This window comes from Gorilla gorilla, chromosome 7, assembly GCF_029281585.2.
Source record: "Gorilla gorilla gorilla isolate KB3781 chromosome 7, NHGRI_mGorGor1-v2.1_pri, whole genome shotgun sequence".
In the NCBI taxonomy this organism is placed as follows: domain Eukaryota; kingdom Metazoa; phylum Chordata; class Mammalia; order Primates; family Hominidae; genus Gorilla; species Gorilla gorilla.
Genome location: NC_073231.2, coordinates 32930722 through 32948020, shown reverse-complemented (window position 1 = coordinate 32948020; position 17299 = coordinate 32930722). Strand labels below are relative to the sequence as shown.

Below are 17299 nucleotides of genomic sequence, written 5' to 3'. Positions count from 1 at the left end.
TTTGTATTTTTTTTTCTTTTTTTCTTCTTCTTTTTTTTTTTTTTAAAGCAGAGACAGGGTTTCACCATCTTGGCCAGGCTGGTCTCAAACTCCTGACCTCGCGATCCACCCATCTCGGCCTCCCAAAGTGCTGGGATTACAGGCGTGAGCCACCGCACCCAGCCGAGGACTACATTATTTAAGGGATTCATTCAATAAATGTCAAGTGATGGGGCAGAAAGCAAGAAAATGCAAAGGAAGAAAAGAGAATAAGAAGGTAACAGTGCATTGGTTTTCCATTTATAACTTTACACAGGGATGTCATACAGTACAGACAAAATTGTACATGTTTTAGATGAGACAAGTCTGTTTTAACTTATAAGAGAAAAAGTTGCCAATGATCCCAGTGCAAGTGCAGGTAAGAAAGCCTAGGTTAGCAGGTCAACAAATGAGAGAATGCAGATAAAGACCATCCACAGTGCCTAGCACACAGAAAATGCCCAAAAACTGTTAACAATTATTATAACATGATATTAGCAGTCTCTATTTTAATTTTCATACATTTTACATGTATATTTCATATTCTGTATTTTAATTTTTATACATTTTCTATATTTTATACATATCTTTATTTAAAAAAACAAGTTTGTGCTTCTCCAAGAAATTTACATGTGAAAAAAAAAAAAGAAAAAAAATACATATCTATTGTCAGAAGTCCTAAGACCTGGGGCTGGTGGTGGCTCACACCTGTAATCCCAGTACTTTGGGAGGCAGAGGTGGGCAGATCACCTGAGGTCAGGAGCTCGAGACCAGCCTGGCCACCATGGCAAAATCCTGACTCTACTAAAAATACAAAAATTAGCCAGGCATGGTGGTATGCGCCTGTAGTCCCAGCTACGAAAGAGGCTGAGGTACAAGAATCACTTAAACCCGGGAGGTGGAGACTGCACTGAGCCAAGATCACACCACTGTGCTCCAGCCAGGGCAACAGCCTGAGACTCTGTCTCAATAATAAAAAAAAAAAGTCCTGAGCCCTCATTCTAATACAGGTATCAGTTAGTCAAGTGACCTGAAGCAACAAAATTCTTACAGTCTCAGATTCCTTACTTTGAATTAGTAAAAAGAGTACACATACACTAACAGGGGAAGACATTACCTCAAGAATCAATTTGCTGCAATTAGTAAATTATGCAACATGACTTTCCAGCAATTGCTTTAAACTTCTGTATTTCTTGGTATTCATTTTTGGTTCAGGGTAGCCTTGTTTTATATAATTTTCCTTTGCAGCCATACAGCCCATTCGCAAACAGAAACCCACAGCTATAGCCACCAAGTTATTAAGTAAAATGTTGTCAAAGAGAAAGACAAACCACCCAGATGTGCCAGCTCCTAGTGAAGTGCACCAGACCTTGCACAGTCTTGGACCTGGAGAAGCTGGACAAGGTTTTTCCTGCTGGCTTCACCTAGCTATCACAATTTTAGGAAATTATCGTCTCATTCGTTCAAGGGATATTTTTAAAAGTAGAGTGGGCAGAGATAAAAAAATACAGCTTACCAACACTTTAAGGAGTAAGCCCTGAGAATGATCTCCACTCTCTCGCCTGAGGTCTAGCCAGAAGCCAAGCCTCTTAGCCTGAGAGGCGGAGTCCCCAGCCAGAAAGTTCCTGATGCCAAGAGCGCACTACGGATGCAGCTTCTCTTCCAGTCTTCCCTTTTCCCTAATAGACTACTGGGGAGAGGATGAAAATAACTCCCCTGGAATGATATTTATATTACCCAAAAAAAGAACTCTCCCTGTTCAATTTGAATATCAAGGGCTGGGACAGAGGGAAAAGGGCATTGAAAAATAATCTTGTATCTCTTTTTTTTTTTTTTTTTTTTTTAGAGACAGGGTCTCCCTCTATCACCCAGGCTGGAGCGCCGTGGCACAATCACAGCTCACTGCAGCCTTGACTTACCAGGCTCAAGCAATCCCCCCACCTCGGCTTCCCAAGAACCTGGATTACAGGCATGCATGATGCCTGGCTAATTTTTTCTATTTTTTTGTAGAGATGGGGTCTCCCTATCTTGCCCAGGCTGTTCTCAAACCCCTAGGCTCAAGCAGTCCACCCACCTCAGTCTCCCAAAGTGCTGGGATTACAGGCGTGAGCCACTGCGCCCAGCACTATCATTTTCATTTGGAAAAAAAATGGTGCATTCTGACCTCATCACTTCCACAGAGACCTTGCAGTCTGCAAGGATGTGTGCTATGCTGATCTCTGAACTGGTTCTCTCCACCACCGCTCCTCGCCTAGGCTACTGCAAGTCTTTTTGCTTCTGCTCTTTTCCCCATAGTTCCATAAAAATCATGTGCCTCCTCTGCTCAACACCCTCCAAGGGCATCCTAAGGCAGACAGGATAAAACCCAGACTTCCTAACCACGACCTGCACTGTCCTGCACCTGCTGGTCCCACTGCCTTCTCCAACCTCCTTCAAACGTGCCACCCGGATGCACTGGGCATCGCTTCTGGTGCTTGCCATTCCCCATACATCCCTCCAGAATTTACATGGCCTTCTCTCTCGCTTCATTCAGGCTTCTGCTCAAATGTCACCCCTTCTAAAAGCCCCCTTCCAAGGCACCCGGCGTCAATTAGCCATACCCTTTATGAAGAAGAGAATGAAAACCTAAGACTCAGGGACGGGCTGCCAAGACACTGTCTCAGCAGTCAGTGAGTATACAGTGTGAAGGGAAGCGATGCCTTGAGTGAGCTAGACTACACTGTTAGTAACTGAAAGATGTCCCTTTCCTAACAGCCCACATGTTATAACTCCAAAAGGACAGACTCTAAAACAGCCACCCTACTTAATATTTTCCAGAGTATAAAGCAGAGTAAGGAAGATGTGTAAACTGGTCAGAATAAAGTAGTAACTCAAACCAAAATTTTTAATGGGACTATCTATCAAGAAGGGATTACTTGGCATTTCTGCCTCCAGAAGAGTTCTGTAAGCTCCTGCCAGACCCAGTCCTCCCTCAGATGACAACTATAACCTCTGCACAAAAATACCAAAAAAAGAATTTCCAGAAGGCACTAGAGAGTGAACAAAAGACAACCAATTATGGAGGGGTGCTAAAATTCAGAGGGAGGGAATTACTGACACAGGGAGAATTACTGTTGCTTTCACCCTGAGAGTAGGCCAGAGTTGGTACCAAGAAAGACAGCTAAAACTCTCATACAAAACCCATGGTCTTTCTGGCCTGTAAAGGAAATGTGTAAGGTAACCACAGCCCGTAGAAAGAATGGAGAAAATTCCAGACAGGAGAAAGCCAGAGAGAGGGAGCTCCAAGTTCTGCGTAGAAACTGCCCTGTCTCTGGCCCACCCCTAAGCCATGCATGCTTGGTGCAGGCTGTAAGCAGAGCAGCTACATATAAAAGAACTCAACATGAGAGTGGCCATTCACGAGACAGGGCTTTCAGTCTGAGTCAATACAGCTAACCACCTACTAAAACAAAAATATCAACACTTTCCAGAATAAAAATCAAAGAAAACCATGCTAAGGCATACCACAGTCAAACTGCTGAAAACCAAATACAAAGAAAAAATTTCAAAAGTAGCGAGAGAAAACCACACCTTACATATAAGGAAACAAAAATTTGAAAACCACTGATATATCCTCAGAAACAACGGAGGCCTGGAAACAGTGGAACATCTTTCAGGTGCCATGAAAGTGGTGGTCCCCAACATAGTGGAGAGTTTTTCAAAAGGCTAGACCTCAAATCCCTTGGCATAATAATACTCTCTAGTTGGCTTTCATTAGATATCTTTGTTGTTATGCTCCAGGAGCTAAGGGACCTGATCCATGTGTTTACAAAATATACAAGAGCAAGGGAGAGAGCAGACACCCACCATCGCCCCTCTGTTTGGTAGTCCTACCCCATTCAACGGGAGACCCACTTCAACTGGTGGCACTTCTCCCATCTCTCTGCAAGTCCTGTCTCCTTGCCCCGCCACCATCCCATTTGTGCTGAAGTTCTCTTTACACAGAGCATTTCAATCAGGAGTGTTCAAGGGTGGTGGCAATAAAGATCACCTTCACTCTAAGCTAGATCTTTTTATGCAAATAATTATTTAAAAGAATGAGGAATTTTAACATATAAGTCCTATGGGGCACCCCTAAGACAATCCTTCTCCACTTAAAATAGCTGGGGCTCAATACACTTCACAGCCCACAAACATCCAGCACTTATGCCTGTTGCTTAGTGGGAACCTAAACATAAGAGGAGCCCGTATTGCCCAGCACTTTCTGAAATGGCACGGAGGTTCCTGGGTAGATTCACTGATGCCTGGGAACAACCCTGGTGCTAAATTTATAAAAATTAACCTTAGCATATTGAATTGGCTACGTCTACATCTAGACGGAAAACCCACTCTGAGGTGTATCACAGTAGTGCCATTTTTCTATAGCAGAGAGAGCTACCAGTCTCTTTCTAGCTCTGATAGCTGGGTACATCCGAGATGTCAGCAACTTCAACTGCTGCCCAGAACACCCGCCTCACCTAGATAGAAAGCACAACCAGAATATTTACAGGATGGAGTGAAATTCTCCATCTGAAGCTATTTCCTCTTTTTTAAAAGGACCAGAAAAAAAACTTGTATTGCTAATATGAGAAAGCTGTTTAGAATAGCCTATCTGTAAAGTTTCTGGCATTTTCCAATTAGGTATTATTGCGATGGGCTGCCCAATAGTCAGGACTACTTATTTCCCACCAGAGTTTTTTAAAAAAGATTCATTCTGGTAAGTTCTTGATGAATTTCAGTCAACTTAACTGGTATGGCACCAGCTTCTCTACATCCCTATCAAAATCAAAGAAAACTCAGGAAAAATGGAAAACAATGGCTGCTCTATTATTCTACTATTTGAGGAGCATCTATCTTTCACAGAGCAAATGCTTTCTTAATTTCAATGACATAAAATTGTAACAGAAAGAAAAAAAGTGAACTTTGAGAAGTCTGTTAAAAAAATTCCCTATTTACAAAACTTAATATACAAAATACACTGGGATAAAAAGGATTTATAACCCTACAGTCTTTGAATAGCTTCTGATTATAAATTCGATTAAATAAAGATTAGCAGCAGTAAGAAAAAATTTAAAGCAAAGAGGCACTTTGCACAGAAGGAAGTAGGCAGTAACAACTATGACACAAACAGAAATGATGTAGAGAGGATACAAGAAGCCTTTATGAGTGAAGTCAGTTAAAGCTGCCCAGAGCATAGGCAAGACAAACATACTGGCTTCCATCTCCTTTAACATTAAGGGGTAAGAAGGAATCAAATAAGTGAGCACCTTTCTAGAATCCTTAGTTGTCTTATCTTAGATTCCTCTTTAATGCTGAGATCAAAAAAGCTAATTATCAAAGATCACGAAATGACTACTTAATCCCAGGTCTGTATCACTCCAAATCTCATACTTATTACACCATGCTGCTGCTTAGAAAAATAATTCAAATGAATTGGCTTCCCAGTGAAGTACATTTTTTAAAAACCGAGACTTCTAGCAACGTGTGGCCCATCAGACTTTTTGCTACCTTCTGCCGGGAAGTAACTACGTATGCAGCAGGTTAAATAGTTGGCAGTCTGCTTAAGACCTGCTCTAAGGCTGCACATTTAAGAGAGATGGTCGCCATCTCTCTTCTAGAATGCCAAGTTTAATTCTGAAGATGGATAAACTCCTCAGAACTAAAGCCCTGTCCTGCATATTTAGCTATTATTTTTCCTGTAAAATACAGCACTTAACCATGAGATGGAATAAAGAATGAGAAAGAACCTACAAGACACCCTGGAAGGTTCAATTGGAGTTCTCCAACTCCAAAATATCAAACCCCAACTCCAGTCTTCCAAAAGACTTCTGTGAATACCTGGAAAATGACACAGGCCTTCCTAAACCCTTTGGGAGGTGACTAAAGCTGCCACTTCTGGAATCAGACATACTAAAGCTCAGCTTCTCCATTACTCACCATGATCTTAGGCAAATTCATTAACCTAAGCTTCAGCTCCCATATGAATAAGCTGAAGAAACAGCGATAATATGTCACAAAATGCTTATTATAGTGCCTAGAGGCTAAGTGCTTCCTAAATGGTAGCTTATCATTATCATCATCATCTTGTTATGACATGGAAGTCTATGGGATAACCGACAAGGTTTTGTATATTGAATATACAATCAGTTTCAGTTTTGGGGATCCTCGATTTAGGAAGTGAGTAACAGCCACAGAACTACCAAGTCTTGAAAAAGCAGCAAGCAAACCCTTCAGGAAGAAAGGAATCTATACAGGTTTTTCATGAGTATGCATGTATTCTCCTCTGCTAGAAGTTACGATTGCTAAAGTGAAGGAAGTTGGAAAAGGGATTAAGAGTGAAATACTATTTCATGCACCAAAACGAACTGTTCGTTTCTCTATTACCATGATGGGGACGCCAATGTCAGGCCACAGAAGGTCCTCTGATGGCAGCTTGGGAGAATTCCACACCACCACGACCTTGTTCAGGTAAGGGAGGCCATTCAGCCTCTCTAAAGAGTTCATAAGCACTTCCTCCCGCTCATAAGTCAACATCACCACCGTGAACTGCTCTCGGGGAACATTGCCTCCAAGCGCTGCCTGAAACTCCTTGCCAGAACCCCCAGCTCCACCACCAATAGGCCGAAAGCCAGTCCCTGAGCCCAAGAATTTGGCCTCTGAGGGCAACACAGGGTCAAAGGGAGTGTGGGGGAAAAGATGGAAAGGCCCGGGAGCACAGTTCCAGCTGCGGTAAAAGTCAGTGACAGTCAGAGTGAAATTGCGGAGGTATCTGGGTGAGGCGTAGGGCGGCTCCGTCTCCACTGGCCCCAGGTCCAGGTCCCCGTTGTCAGCCATGTTGGGGTCAGTTCCAGCCGCCTTGCCTGAACGGTGGGGGATCTCAGCTGCCGCCTCTTCCCGGATGGGAGCGGCTGGGATCTGGATGCGAGTCCTAATCATAGCCAGCACGGTATTAAAAATACTGTCAGCAGTGGAGAAGTAAGTCTCCCAGAGAAAGCGGCCTTGCCGCCTCATAGCCAGGAGGTCACTATCAGAGAGGCTTCTGAGCAGGAAATGAACCTCGGTAACACGAGGCTTTGGCACCACCAGGGCCGCCTCGTTCCACTGCAGCATGTCCTGGTAGGGAAGCTGGACCTGCTCCCCCAGCACCACCGGGACGGCACCGACTTCCAGGGCTTCGAAGAGCCGTGTTGCACACCCAGAGGAAATAACCAAGCGAGGGTCCCCGGGGGTAATGATGAGGGCGAAGGTGGAGAGCTTCAGCAATTCCAAGCGGTCCTCCCGCTCTCCACACAGTGCCCACTCAGTCGGCAGGCTGGGTTTGGGCTGGTTTTTGCAGGTGAATTCCACCAGGACCTGATCCAGCTTGCTGTCCTGCACCGCCTTCAGGGTGGCAATGATCCGGTCATCGTAGTCGGCGGGAGGGTCGCCCTCCATTTCCTCTTCGAAGGACCGGGCCTCCTGAAGGCTAGACCTCAGAGACTCAATCTTCTCCCCCTGGAAGGTGAAGAGATATTTCCGCTTCACCGGCACCTGTGGTGGGATTTCCATGAAGTTGGGCTCAGACATGGCATGGACCAGCGGTGATATGACCAAGTCAAAGCCAGGTCTGTACTGGACAGCATAGAAGGTGGACTGGGCCACCATGGCACGGCCAGTACTGATGTTATAGAGGAGGTTCTGTGTATCTGACTTACGTGACAGATTGATGATGACATGGTTGTGTCCATCTGTCCGCCAGTGTGGCAGGGAATACAACTGCTTCTCCAGCTCAGCAGGCCGCAGCACCACCGGCTCCTGCATCTCTCCCACTAGTATCACATAAAGGCAGGCGATGTCTGCATTTTCTGTAACATAAACGTTAGCTCGTGCTGTCGCCTGAAAAGCCTGCTTGACCAAGGGATCCAGGTAGCTGCCAAAGACAAACTGGTCACTGTCATAGACGTAGACTGGGAAGCCAGAGGTGAGAGGGCAACGAGAATAATCAAAGCAGTTGTGTAGCCGGCAGCCCCGAGTGGCCTTCGGGGGAGGGAAGCCGGCATCGTCCTTCTCTGGGAGCAGTCGGATGGGTAGGGACAGCTTGGGCTGGTTCTGGGCCATGAGCTCCTTGTAGGAATGCTCGGTCTGGCTGATGACATTCTTGAGCTGGAGCAGGTCCTGCTTGGCGTTCTCAATGCTCTTCTTACAGGCTTCGATCTTCAGATTCAGCTTGGCGATCTCACTGTTCAGCTCTTGGCGCTTGGCCTCCAGCTGCAGGAGCTCTTCACTCACCGACTCCCGGATGCGGCACAGATCCAGCACGTGCTTCACCTCACACAGCTCGTTCCCCACCCGGGGGCCAAAAATCCGCTTGCCTGCCTCATCAGCCTCATCCAGAGTGGTGAGGTAATAGTGGGCGATGAGCGGGAAGAAGACCAGGATGACAAAGAGCGTGAAGCTGAGCCACGTGAGGCGGATGCGGTTGGACCAGCGCAGCATGCAGGTCTGACCTCCATTCCCCGCGCCCCCATTCCGCAGCATGGTATAGCCTGTCATGAGTCCTCTGCAGCCTGCCCCCCAGATCACGTCGGGTCACTCGCCATAACCATGGGTTGCTATTCCACAAAACGATCTCTGTTTCACTGACACGTTTCCAGAAGAGTTAGTGTGCTCCCTGGACAAGGCACCAAATAAAATGAAAATTTCATTTTCCTCAGCTGCAGCTGAAATGGTCTCTGACCCTATTCCAGCAGATTTTAAGTTCTGGCTGTTGACCAAAGAACATGTCCTTAATCTTTATCAAACGGTAAAAGGTGCCACATTCTTGCTGAGATGAAAGGGAGGAGGTACCTGATGATGAAACCCAGGAAAAACACCCTGGAATCAGACAGACTTTTTCAAATGCCATAGCTCTTGTTTCTTGGTTTTGCTGACCAACAAATATGCATAGTGTCTATTCACAGTTATACAGTAATAGGTTAGAACAGAAATAAATGCCAGCTTCTTACGATGCCTTTGCCAACAATCAGGCCTGCAAAAGAAAGAGAACCATGTCAGTCTTGAAGAAGTTATGTTCAACACCCCTGCCACCATACATTTCTAGAAAATGCTTAAATCTTAGATGGAACAATGGCTGGAACACTGGTTGTGTCTCAAAGAACATTATAATGACAATGCAGAGATGTTGTTTGCTGTTTGGTATAGGTCTTTTACTTGGGGTAATAAATGGATAAGTGCCCCAAAAAGCTGCAGTTTACAACCCCTCCCCACTTCTTATTTAACTGGATCTAGAGCGGCATTATAGCCCTGTTAACATGATGACCAACTAAATTCATGGGACAAGGATGTCCATGGTCTTTTCTTATCCTGTTCCACACCTGGGCATCATCTTTAGATGAAAAGAAATACCTTCCTAGCCAACCTGGGTAGTTTATGTTTACTCCTAACCTATAAGTCTCCTTTGGAAATACTTTACAGAAAAAGACTCTGAAAAGCTCAATTTGTTCAATGTAGAGTTGAAAGGGTTGAAGAGAACTCTTTTGATCTTTATCCAGTAGTAGATGCAGTAATCCTGAGACAAAATGTATTTCCCAGTTTGCTTCTCATTTATCTTCCATTAGCAGACATCATGTGCTCTTTCTTAAAATATAAATAGTAACTTGCTCTTTTAGAAAGAACACTATACTTAGAAATGAGAGGCATTCGTTCTCCTTCTTTGCTGACAGATTTGCTATCAGACCTCGGTTTCCTAATCTTCTAAAATGGAGATAGCTGCACAGAGACGACAATGCACCACGTTGCTGTGATACAAAGTGCAGTGGATGGGAGGACGCTTGTAGCGACTCAGTCCCTCAGCAACACTCCCAGCCCTGCTCTCTCATCAAGCTTCACTGCCACTGGCTACAGAGGCTTGCCACTTGCTTTCCCTCAAACTCAACACAGCTAGAAGCAAATCATAATATTCTATGCCAGGGAATATTCCCGGTTTCTTTTTTTAATTCTTCCAAAAAATATTCACCATACTCTTAACAGGGCTAAGACATGCTAAGTATAACTGTGGGAGAATCTAGGATGTATAATCCTTGACCTCATGGAACTTCCCTCACCCTAAGAGATAAGATATAAACAAACAAGGGTACACATAGCATAAAATGAGTAGGACTTCACAGAGGCACAACCACTTTCTCTAGCTTCTCCCTCTGTCAAAGATGTTTAACTATTAAAGGTGTAATAGTCTTCTCTCCTTTTTACCATTTTTATAAACATAATTTTAATTATGTTTCAGAATAAAGATTTCTTTAAACATTCTAACATTTTTTCAAGTAACATTTGATTTCATCGTAACATTTGACATTAAATTTTAATCTGTCAATAAATTATAAATTTCTAAAGACAAGGGGATATTAGGCCAGACATGGTGGCTCACACCTGTAATCCCAGCACTTTGAGAGGCCGAGGCAAGTGGATCTCCTGAGGTCAGGAGTTTGAGACCAGCCTGGCCAACATGGCAAAACCCCATCTCTACTAAAAATACAAAATTAGCTGGGTGTGGTGGCACGCAACTGTAATCCCAGCTACTCAGGAGGCTGAGGCAGGAGAATCGCCTGAACCCTGGAGGCGGAGGTTGCAGTGAGCCGAGATCGCACCACTGCACTCCAGCCCAGGCAACAAGAGTGAAACACCATCTCAAAAAAAAAAAAAAGAAAGAAAAGAGGATATTAGAATCGGCTAACAGCAAAGAATGAGAGGAGGGAAATGATGGTGTGAGTCACTTTGTCCATTAGAAAGAATACCTGACAAGACATCAGACCTAAAGTTGATGATAATATTACTAAAAGGTTTAAATATTTGGATAATCTAAACTTGGATAATTAGCAGCTGACCAAATACTCAAATTTACATTATCCTTGTGATTCAAATGTTTAAATCTCTTGCTTTCAAAAGAATCTTCTTTGCACTTATGACCAAATGGTAACAAAGAAACAACAGAATGGAAGAAAAAGAAAAGAAGGCGTAATCACAGCAATCCAGCTGACTCATTCCTTCCTCACCATGTGTTTCAGGACCCTTCCTTCCTCTGACTTGTGTAGCATTACACCTCAGCACACGACTTCTTGAAAGAGTGAACCTCCAGGGCTTGCTCTCCTGATTTAAAAAAAAAAAACAAAAAACAAAAATAGAACAGTGACATACTATTAGAAAAATACTCAATACTGAAAGTGCTATTAAAGAACCTATTTACTGTCCCCTATGAAAAGATTTCTCTTATGTACATGAGGTCACCAAATAATTTACTGTCCAAACAGAGACTCTTTGAAGTGGAAAGGGAGACTATTAATAAATACACTGGGACAAGAGGTATACACGGGGACTCTCGCAGGCAAACCGTCCAGACAGACGTTACCTATTTATGTGCTCTAAGGGGGAATAAAACCAAACACTAAAATATGGAAAAGTCCTTACTTGTTGAAAGTATATACTGAGATATTTACAGATGAAATGATATACCTGGAATTTGCTTCAAAATAAACAGTATGAGGGTGGCAGGGAATGTTTGCGGGTAGAAATGAACCCAAGATCGGCCGTGAGCTGACTGCTGTTGACACTGAATGATGGGTACCCATGGGGGCTTATTATATCAGGCTCTCTTTTGTCTAGGTTTGAAATTTTTCATACCAAAAATTCAAAAAGATACTACATACAGAGTCTAAACAGAGGTTATTAAAAAGTCATTTGGAGACTGACTATAGTTAGTCTAATATTTCTAGTGCAACCAACTTACATATAAGCAGAGCTGAGAGTAGAAACAAATGTTCTCACAGAAACCAATAATTCAACAATGATTCAAAAGAATGCATCCCCACTAAATTCCCATCTCTTTTACTGGAGCCAGGCAAAAGCATCATCCATGTCCAATAGCATGAGCATTCCTTCCTAAACAGCTAATTAAATTATTTCAAGCGCAAAAGAAAAAGGATACCCTCAGAATCTCTTCTGTCATTCTCTGGAAAATGACAATAAACATATCAGCCTCTAGAAATAAATGTCACTGAAACAATGATAAGGAGCAACCTTCAGATTTTGTTTATTCCATATACAATGTACATGTCTAATTCATTCTCAGTCACCTGCCACAGCATTTCATGCTTAACTTGCCAGCTGGCCTCCATTCCTGCCCCTACAATGCACTCCATACACAGCAACCAGGACCATCTTGAAACGTGAGTCAGACCACGCCTCCCCTCTCAGTATTTTCAAGGCTGCCCACTGTACTGCCTGGCTCCCCAGACCCATCTCAGTTACCATCGCTCTTCCCCTTGCTCTCTCAGCTTCAGCCACACTAGCCTCCTCTTATCTCCTCCACTGTGCCAAGCTTCTCGCTCTCAAAACTTTATGCCTGTTTTGTCTGAAATGTTCTTCCCCAGGCTTCTGCCTGGCAGACTCTTTCTCATCCTTCAGGCCTCAACTTTCCTGGCATTACCATTTAAAGTTGCCTTTCTTACCCCCTGATGCTCTCTGGCATCGACCCACTGATTTACTTCCTAATGTCTTTTAATTTATTAATTCCCTCCCTTCCCCACCAAAGCCTAATCCTCGAGGGGAGGAACCCTTTGTGTTTGGATCACTGCTGCGTGGCCAGCACCCAGCCCAGTGTCCAGCACACTGTAAACACTCTATAAATATTTGTTAAATAAACGAATCCTATCACTGATCACTTCCTCATCCTACAAACTCTCAATTCTCCCCTGGACTTCCATGAAGCTGTGCTTTTTTAGTGTTCCATCTACTTCCCTGACTCATCCTCCCTTTCTGCTTTGCTGGGACCCAGTCCTCCTACCTCATACTGAAAGTGTTCCCCATGGCTCTCAACATAATGTTAATGAATCCATTAACAAATAATATATTGTATTGAATACATTATAAACTACAGAGAGAGAACTTCAGAGGCAGGAGGCAGCTGGATGGCCATATGGACCTGCAGCTAGACTACCCGGCTCAGGATGCAGCTCAGCCTTGAGAATTTGGGAATGTTACATAATCTCCCTGAGCTCATTTCCTCCTTTGTAAAGTGAGTCTGAAAATCTCTACCTACCGCCAGGGTTATTGCACAAATTAAGTAAGATATTATAGATGGAAGAAAAAAAAATGGGAACATGGCTAAAACAGTGCTAAGAGGAAAATTTATGCATAAATTCTTGCATTGAAGAAAAGTCTCGAATCAATAACCTATGCTCCTCCTTCAAGAACCCAGAAAAAAAACAAAACAAACCTAAAGAGCAGAAATCAACGAAATCGAAAACAGAAAAGCAGAAGAGAAAAATCAAGAAAACAAAGAGGTTTGTCACTGGTTTGAAAAACCTACAAGAATGACAAAGAAAAAAGGGAAAAGACACAAATTTCCAATAGCAGGAATGAAACAGGGGCTATCACCACAGTCCCTGCAGGCTACAAACAACTCTATACACTTCAGTGAAATAGACCAACTCCTTGGAAAACACAAAGTACCACAACTCATCCAACAGGGAATAATCTGAATTAGTTTTGTAACTATTAAGTAAACTGACTTCATACTTTTGAAAATCCCAAAAAAAATCTCCAGCCCCAGATGGTTCACTGAAGAATTCTACTGAACATTTAAAGAAAAATAAACACCTATTCTACACTGTCTCTTCCAGAGGAAGGAACACTTCCCAGTTCATTTTATAAACCTAGCATTGCCCTGACTAAAGCCAGACAAAGACAGTACCAAAATAAAGACCACCACAAGCCAGGCGCTGCAGCTCATGCCTGTAATCACACCACTCCGGAAGGCTGAGGGGAGAGTATGACTTGAGACCAGCCCTGGCAACACAGTGAGACCCCCATCTCTACCAAAAAAAAAAAAAAAAGAAAAAAAATTTAAATTAGCCAGGCATGGTCCCAGCTACTAGAGGCTGAGGTGGGAGGTGAGATCACACCTGGGTGACAGAGCAAGACCTTGCCTCAAAAAAAAAAAAAAAAGAAAACTACAAAAAAAAATCTCTCATGAATATAGGCACAAAAATACTTAACACAATATTAGGGTAATCCTATCCAGAAGCATAAAAATTCTCCCCACTTACACCTTCATTTCTCCTATCAAAGTGTCTTGCGTTCTCACCCATGCTGTGCACTTCATATTAAGTCAGTCTGCATTTTACACTTCCTGCCCATGTCCTCTCCTGGTTCTCTTTCTCTGACCCCTTTTCACCACTCCCCAAATGTAGCTGTTCCTGCAGGCTTGTCCTCAACCTCTTTTCTGCCTTCACCTCCCAGAGCTTGCCAATGAGCTTCGGTTAGCCCCCTGATTGGCTGACTCTCAAATGTACTTTTCCCATCTTCACCTCCCTCCTGATAATCCTTTTTCCAGTGGTCAGCAACACAGACATCTACACCTCAGACGTCCAATGGCAGCAAGCACATCTTCTATGACTAGAACAGGATCATGACAGTGTCTTCTCCCAGGGGAAAAAAAATTAAAATAGTTGTATACAGAGATTTATCATTCAGATTGTGGCCAGCATTCTACCTTTTACTCTTTTCCCTAATCAGACATTTTTGCTGACAAATGCAAAGTAGAAGTCGCCATCTGCTAGCTACTCACTGGAGGGCTGAACCAAGCAGTAGCCCTGGAAAGCTGTAATGTAATCACTCCATTCGAGAGTCTGAGCGGTGGGCTGAGAAGTCGGGGCTCAGAGTTCCAACCCAGAACTGTGCACGTGCTGGTGTTCCCCTTCACCTTCTCGCCCCTCCACCTCCACGTACCAGGGCCCTCCTCCTCTCACATCCCTTATCACAACAGCAAACTGCGATTATCTGAGGAACATTACTCACGGCCTTGCTTTCAAGAGTTTGTTGATATAACAACCATCCTACGGACTCGACTTTTCTCCTTGTAAAACTAAAACACCGATATTGAAACTTCCCATTGCGGATCTGGGATATGTCTCTATTTAGCTCTTCTTTTGCATCTTTTAATAAAACTGTAAATTTTTTTATACGCAGAAAATTATCAGACTACTCCAAAAGAAAGAAAAAAAGTTAAACTACACTAAAACACTCACCCGGAGAGACAGGAGAGACAGGAGGCGTGACAGGGAAGAAGGGAGTCACTGCTCCATCTGGCTATTATGCCTTCCACGTGGAAGGTATGAAGGGAGAACAGAGCGAGAAACAGAGAGAGAGGGGCTAGACGCTTTCCAGATGTTCCCAATGAAACCTTCAACGGCCTCTAATATCTTAAATAATTATGATAATAGCTAACAGGTATTGAATGCTTACTGTATGCCGGGTTAAACCTATTACCACATATTCCTCAACACACTCACTTAATCCTCACAGCAATCCCGTGAAGTGGGTTTACTGTTATTCCTGTTCTGTACACGAGGAAACCAAAGCACAGAGGCTAATGAGCCATGGGTCACCCATGTTATGTGGTAAAACTTGAATTCAAACCAAAGCAAGCTGGCTGTAAAGCTCATACCTTTAATGCCTTAATTATGTTACACTGTCTATATTAATTCAAGTAACAGTGCGAGCAGGCACACACACATGCCTATCATGTGTATCATTTTTACATTCTCCATATCACTGCTACTCCGCTGTAACCATGAATAATAATTACAATTGACACACATAATATTCCTCTAAAACCCAAAGCCAACACTATATTCAAAGTATTTACCTGCTAAAGAGAATAGCAGACTCAGAACAAAAGATGTTTGCCACTGTGCCTATGGCCCACCTGTGTATCTGTGCTTGTAGTACTATTTTCTCTTTCTCATTTAGGTCAAAATGGGCCCATCAAGTGGCAAAACTCCATGACAACCCAGGTGCGGGTTCTACAGAGCTGTCTGCATGCTGCTGCCATTGCTGCCATCACCAGGAGCCCTTCCAATTAGGTAAAGAGAGTTCTCCACAGGAAACCAGTTCAGTGAGGTCGCTGAAAGCAGTATTTCAGAGGATTGTTTTGTTTTTAAGTACTAACAACCCAAAAAAACATCATTTCCTGATTTCCTAACTACGGGCATGACAAACAGCCTGTCAAGGCAAGACAGTACCTAGTTCGTGAAGTCAGGAAGTATGTTAATAAGCACTAAAACACATTTCCCAACACTATCACTGATTTGTCTTCTGTTTAAAAAAAAAAAAAAAAAAAAAAAAAAGCACTTCCCAGGGAAACTAATTGTAGCTAAAGAGTAAGCTGTAAGAACTACATGTAGACACTTCCCAAGTTACAGGAAACCAAGGCCCTATGTTTTTCACAATCCAACGACCACAGTGGTTTCTTACTGTATAACCTAGCCTAGATGAAAAAAGGGAAACAGAACATTCTCAGCAATTAAAAAGCAAAATGAAGTGTGAAAAACTGGTTGTGCCTTGACCTACTGACTGAAGAGTGAAGATTATGATGCAACCAGAGAACCCGAGTTTGAGCCGCCCTTATTACAGGGCTGTTTGAAAGGGAAAACAATTTATTCTTTGGGCTTAAGAGCAGGTTTCTAAATCCCAAGGTGTTCCACAAATGCCACTAGCAGACAAATCACAAAATACAAAAGGAACTCATCAGTAAGTGGTGAGCATTCCTTCCGCTGCTGCATATACAGATATTAACAAGGAAAATGAGGCTATTGATTACTCCAAGTTATCTGTTTACTTGGCAACAAACCTGGGCCCAGAAGTCTCAACTCCCAGGATAAGTCCTCAGTTTGAAAATTATGCCATTGCCTTATCTGCTTCCCTTCCCACCAGTTTGCTAATGTCCCACAAATCCAAATCGTATTGTCTTACCAGTCAGTTTAATTATGTGTAAAAATCAGATTCACCACTTAAGAATTTTTTCAAATAACAAACCGGGACCCGTGCTACATTAACTAAATCAGAATTCCTAGGTGTGAGGGCCAAACTCCTGCAGTTTGACAAAGTTCCCAGGTGATTTTAATGCAGAGCACACAACCCTAACTCCAAAACTGTTGGTCTAATGAAGAATTGATAGTAATGGAGATTCAGATTGATGGCAGCTGAATCAACGTAGACAGCTAAGAAAGACAAACAGCACTATCCCTTAGCTAACGCAGAAAGTCCGCATTACAATGCACCACATACCCTTGGAAGATGGGGAGGAGAGGGCTTTTTCATAATTGCTACTGATTTATATTTACAGTGTGCTAGGCACAGTACTCTAGATAACACACTTCACACATATTATCTCATTTCATCAGCCACATGGGAGTACTGTCATTTCCACTTCACCGATGAAGCAGTGGTG

General features: G+C 43.2%; 1 protein-coding gene across 4 annotated transcripts in view; it reads right to left on the bottom strand.

Annotated features, from left to right (window-relative positions):
• EXTL3 (exostosin like glycosyltransferase 3) overlaps window positions 1–17299 on the bottom strand; it is a 133258-nt gene that overhangs the window by 29092 nt on the left and 86867 nt on the right. For 2 of the 4 annotated variants that reach the window (XM_063709166.1, XM_063709168.1), the window contains exons 2-3: window positions 11064–11157; window positions 6421–9043 (exon numbers count right to left, since the gene is read on the bottom strand). In XM_063709166.1, the coding sequence (XP_063565236.1) occupies window positions 6421–8568 (2148 nt within the window). In that variant the 5' untranslated portion in view covers window positions 8569–9043; window positions 11064–11157. Of the gene's footprint in view, window positions 1–6420; window positions 9044–11033; window positions 11158–17299 lie in introns of all 4 variants that reach the window. The other 2 variants (XM_063709167.1, XM_055348311.2) reach the window with 2 other exon arrangements.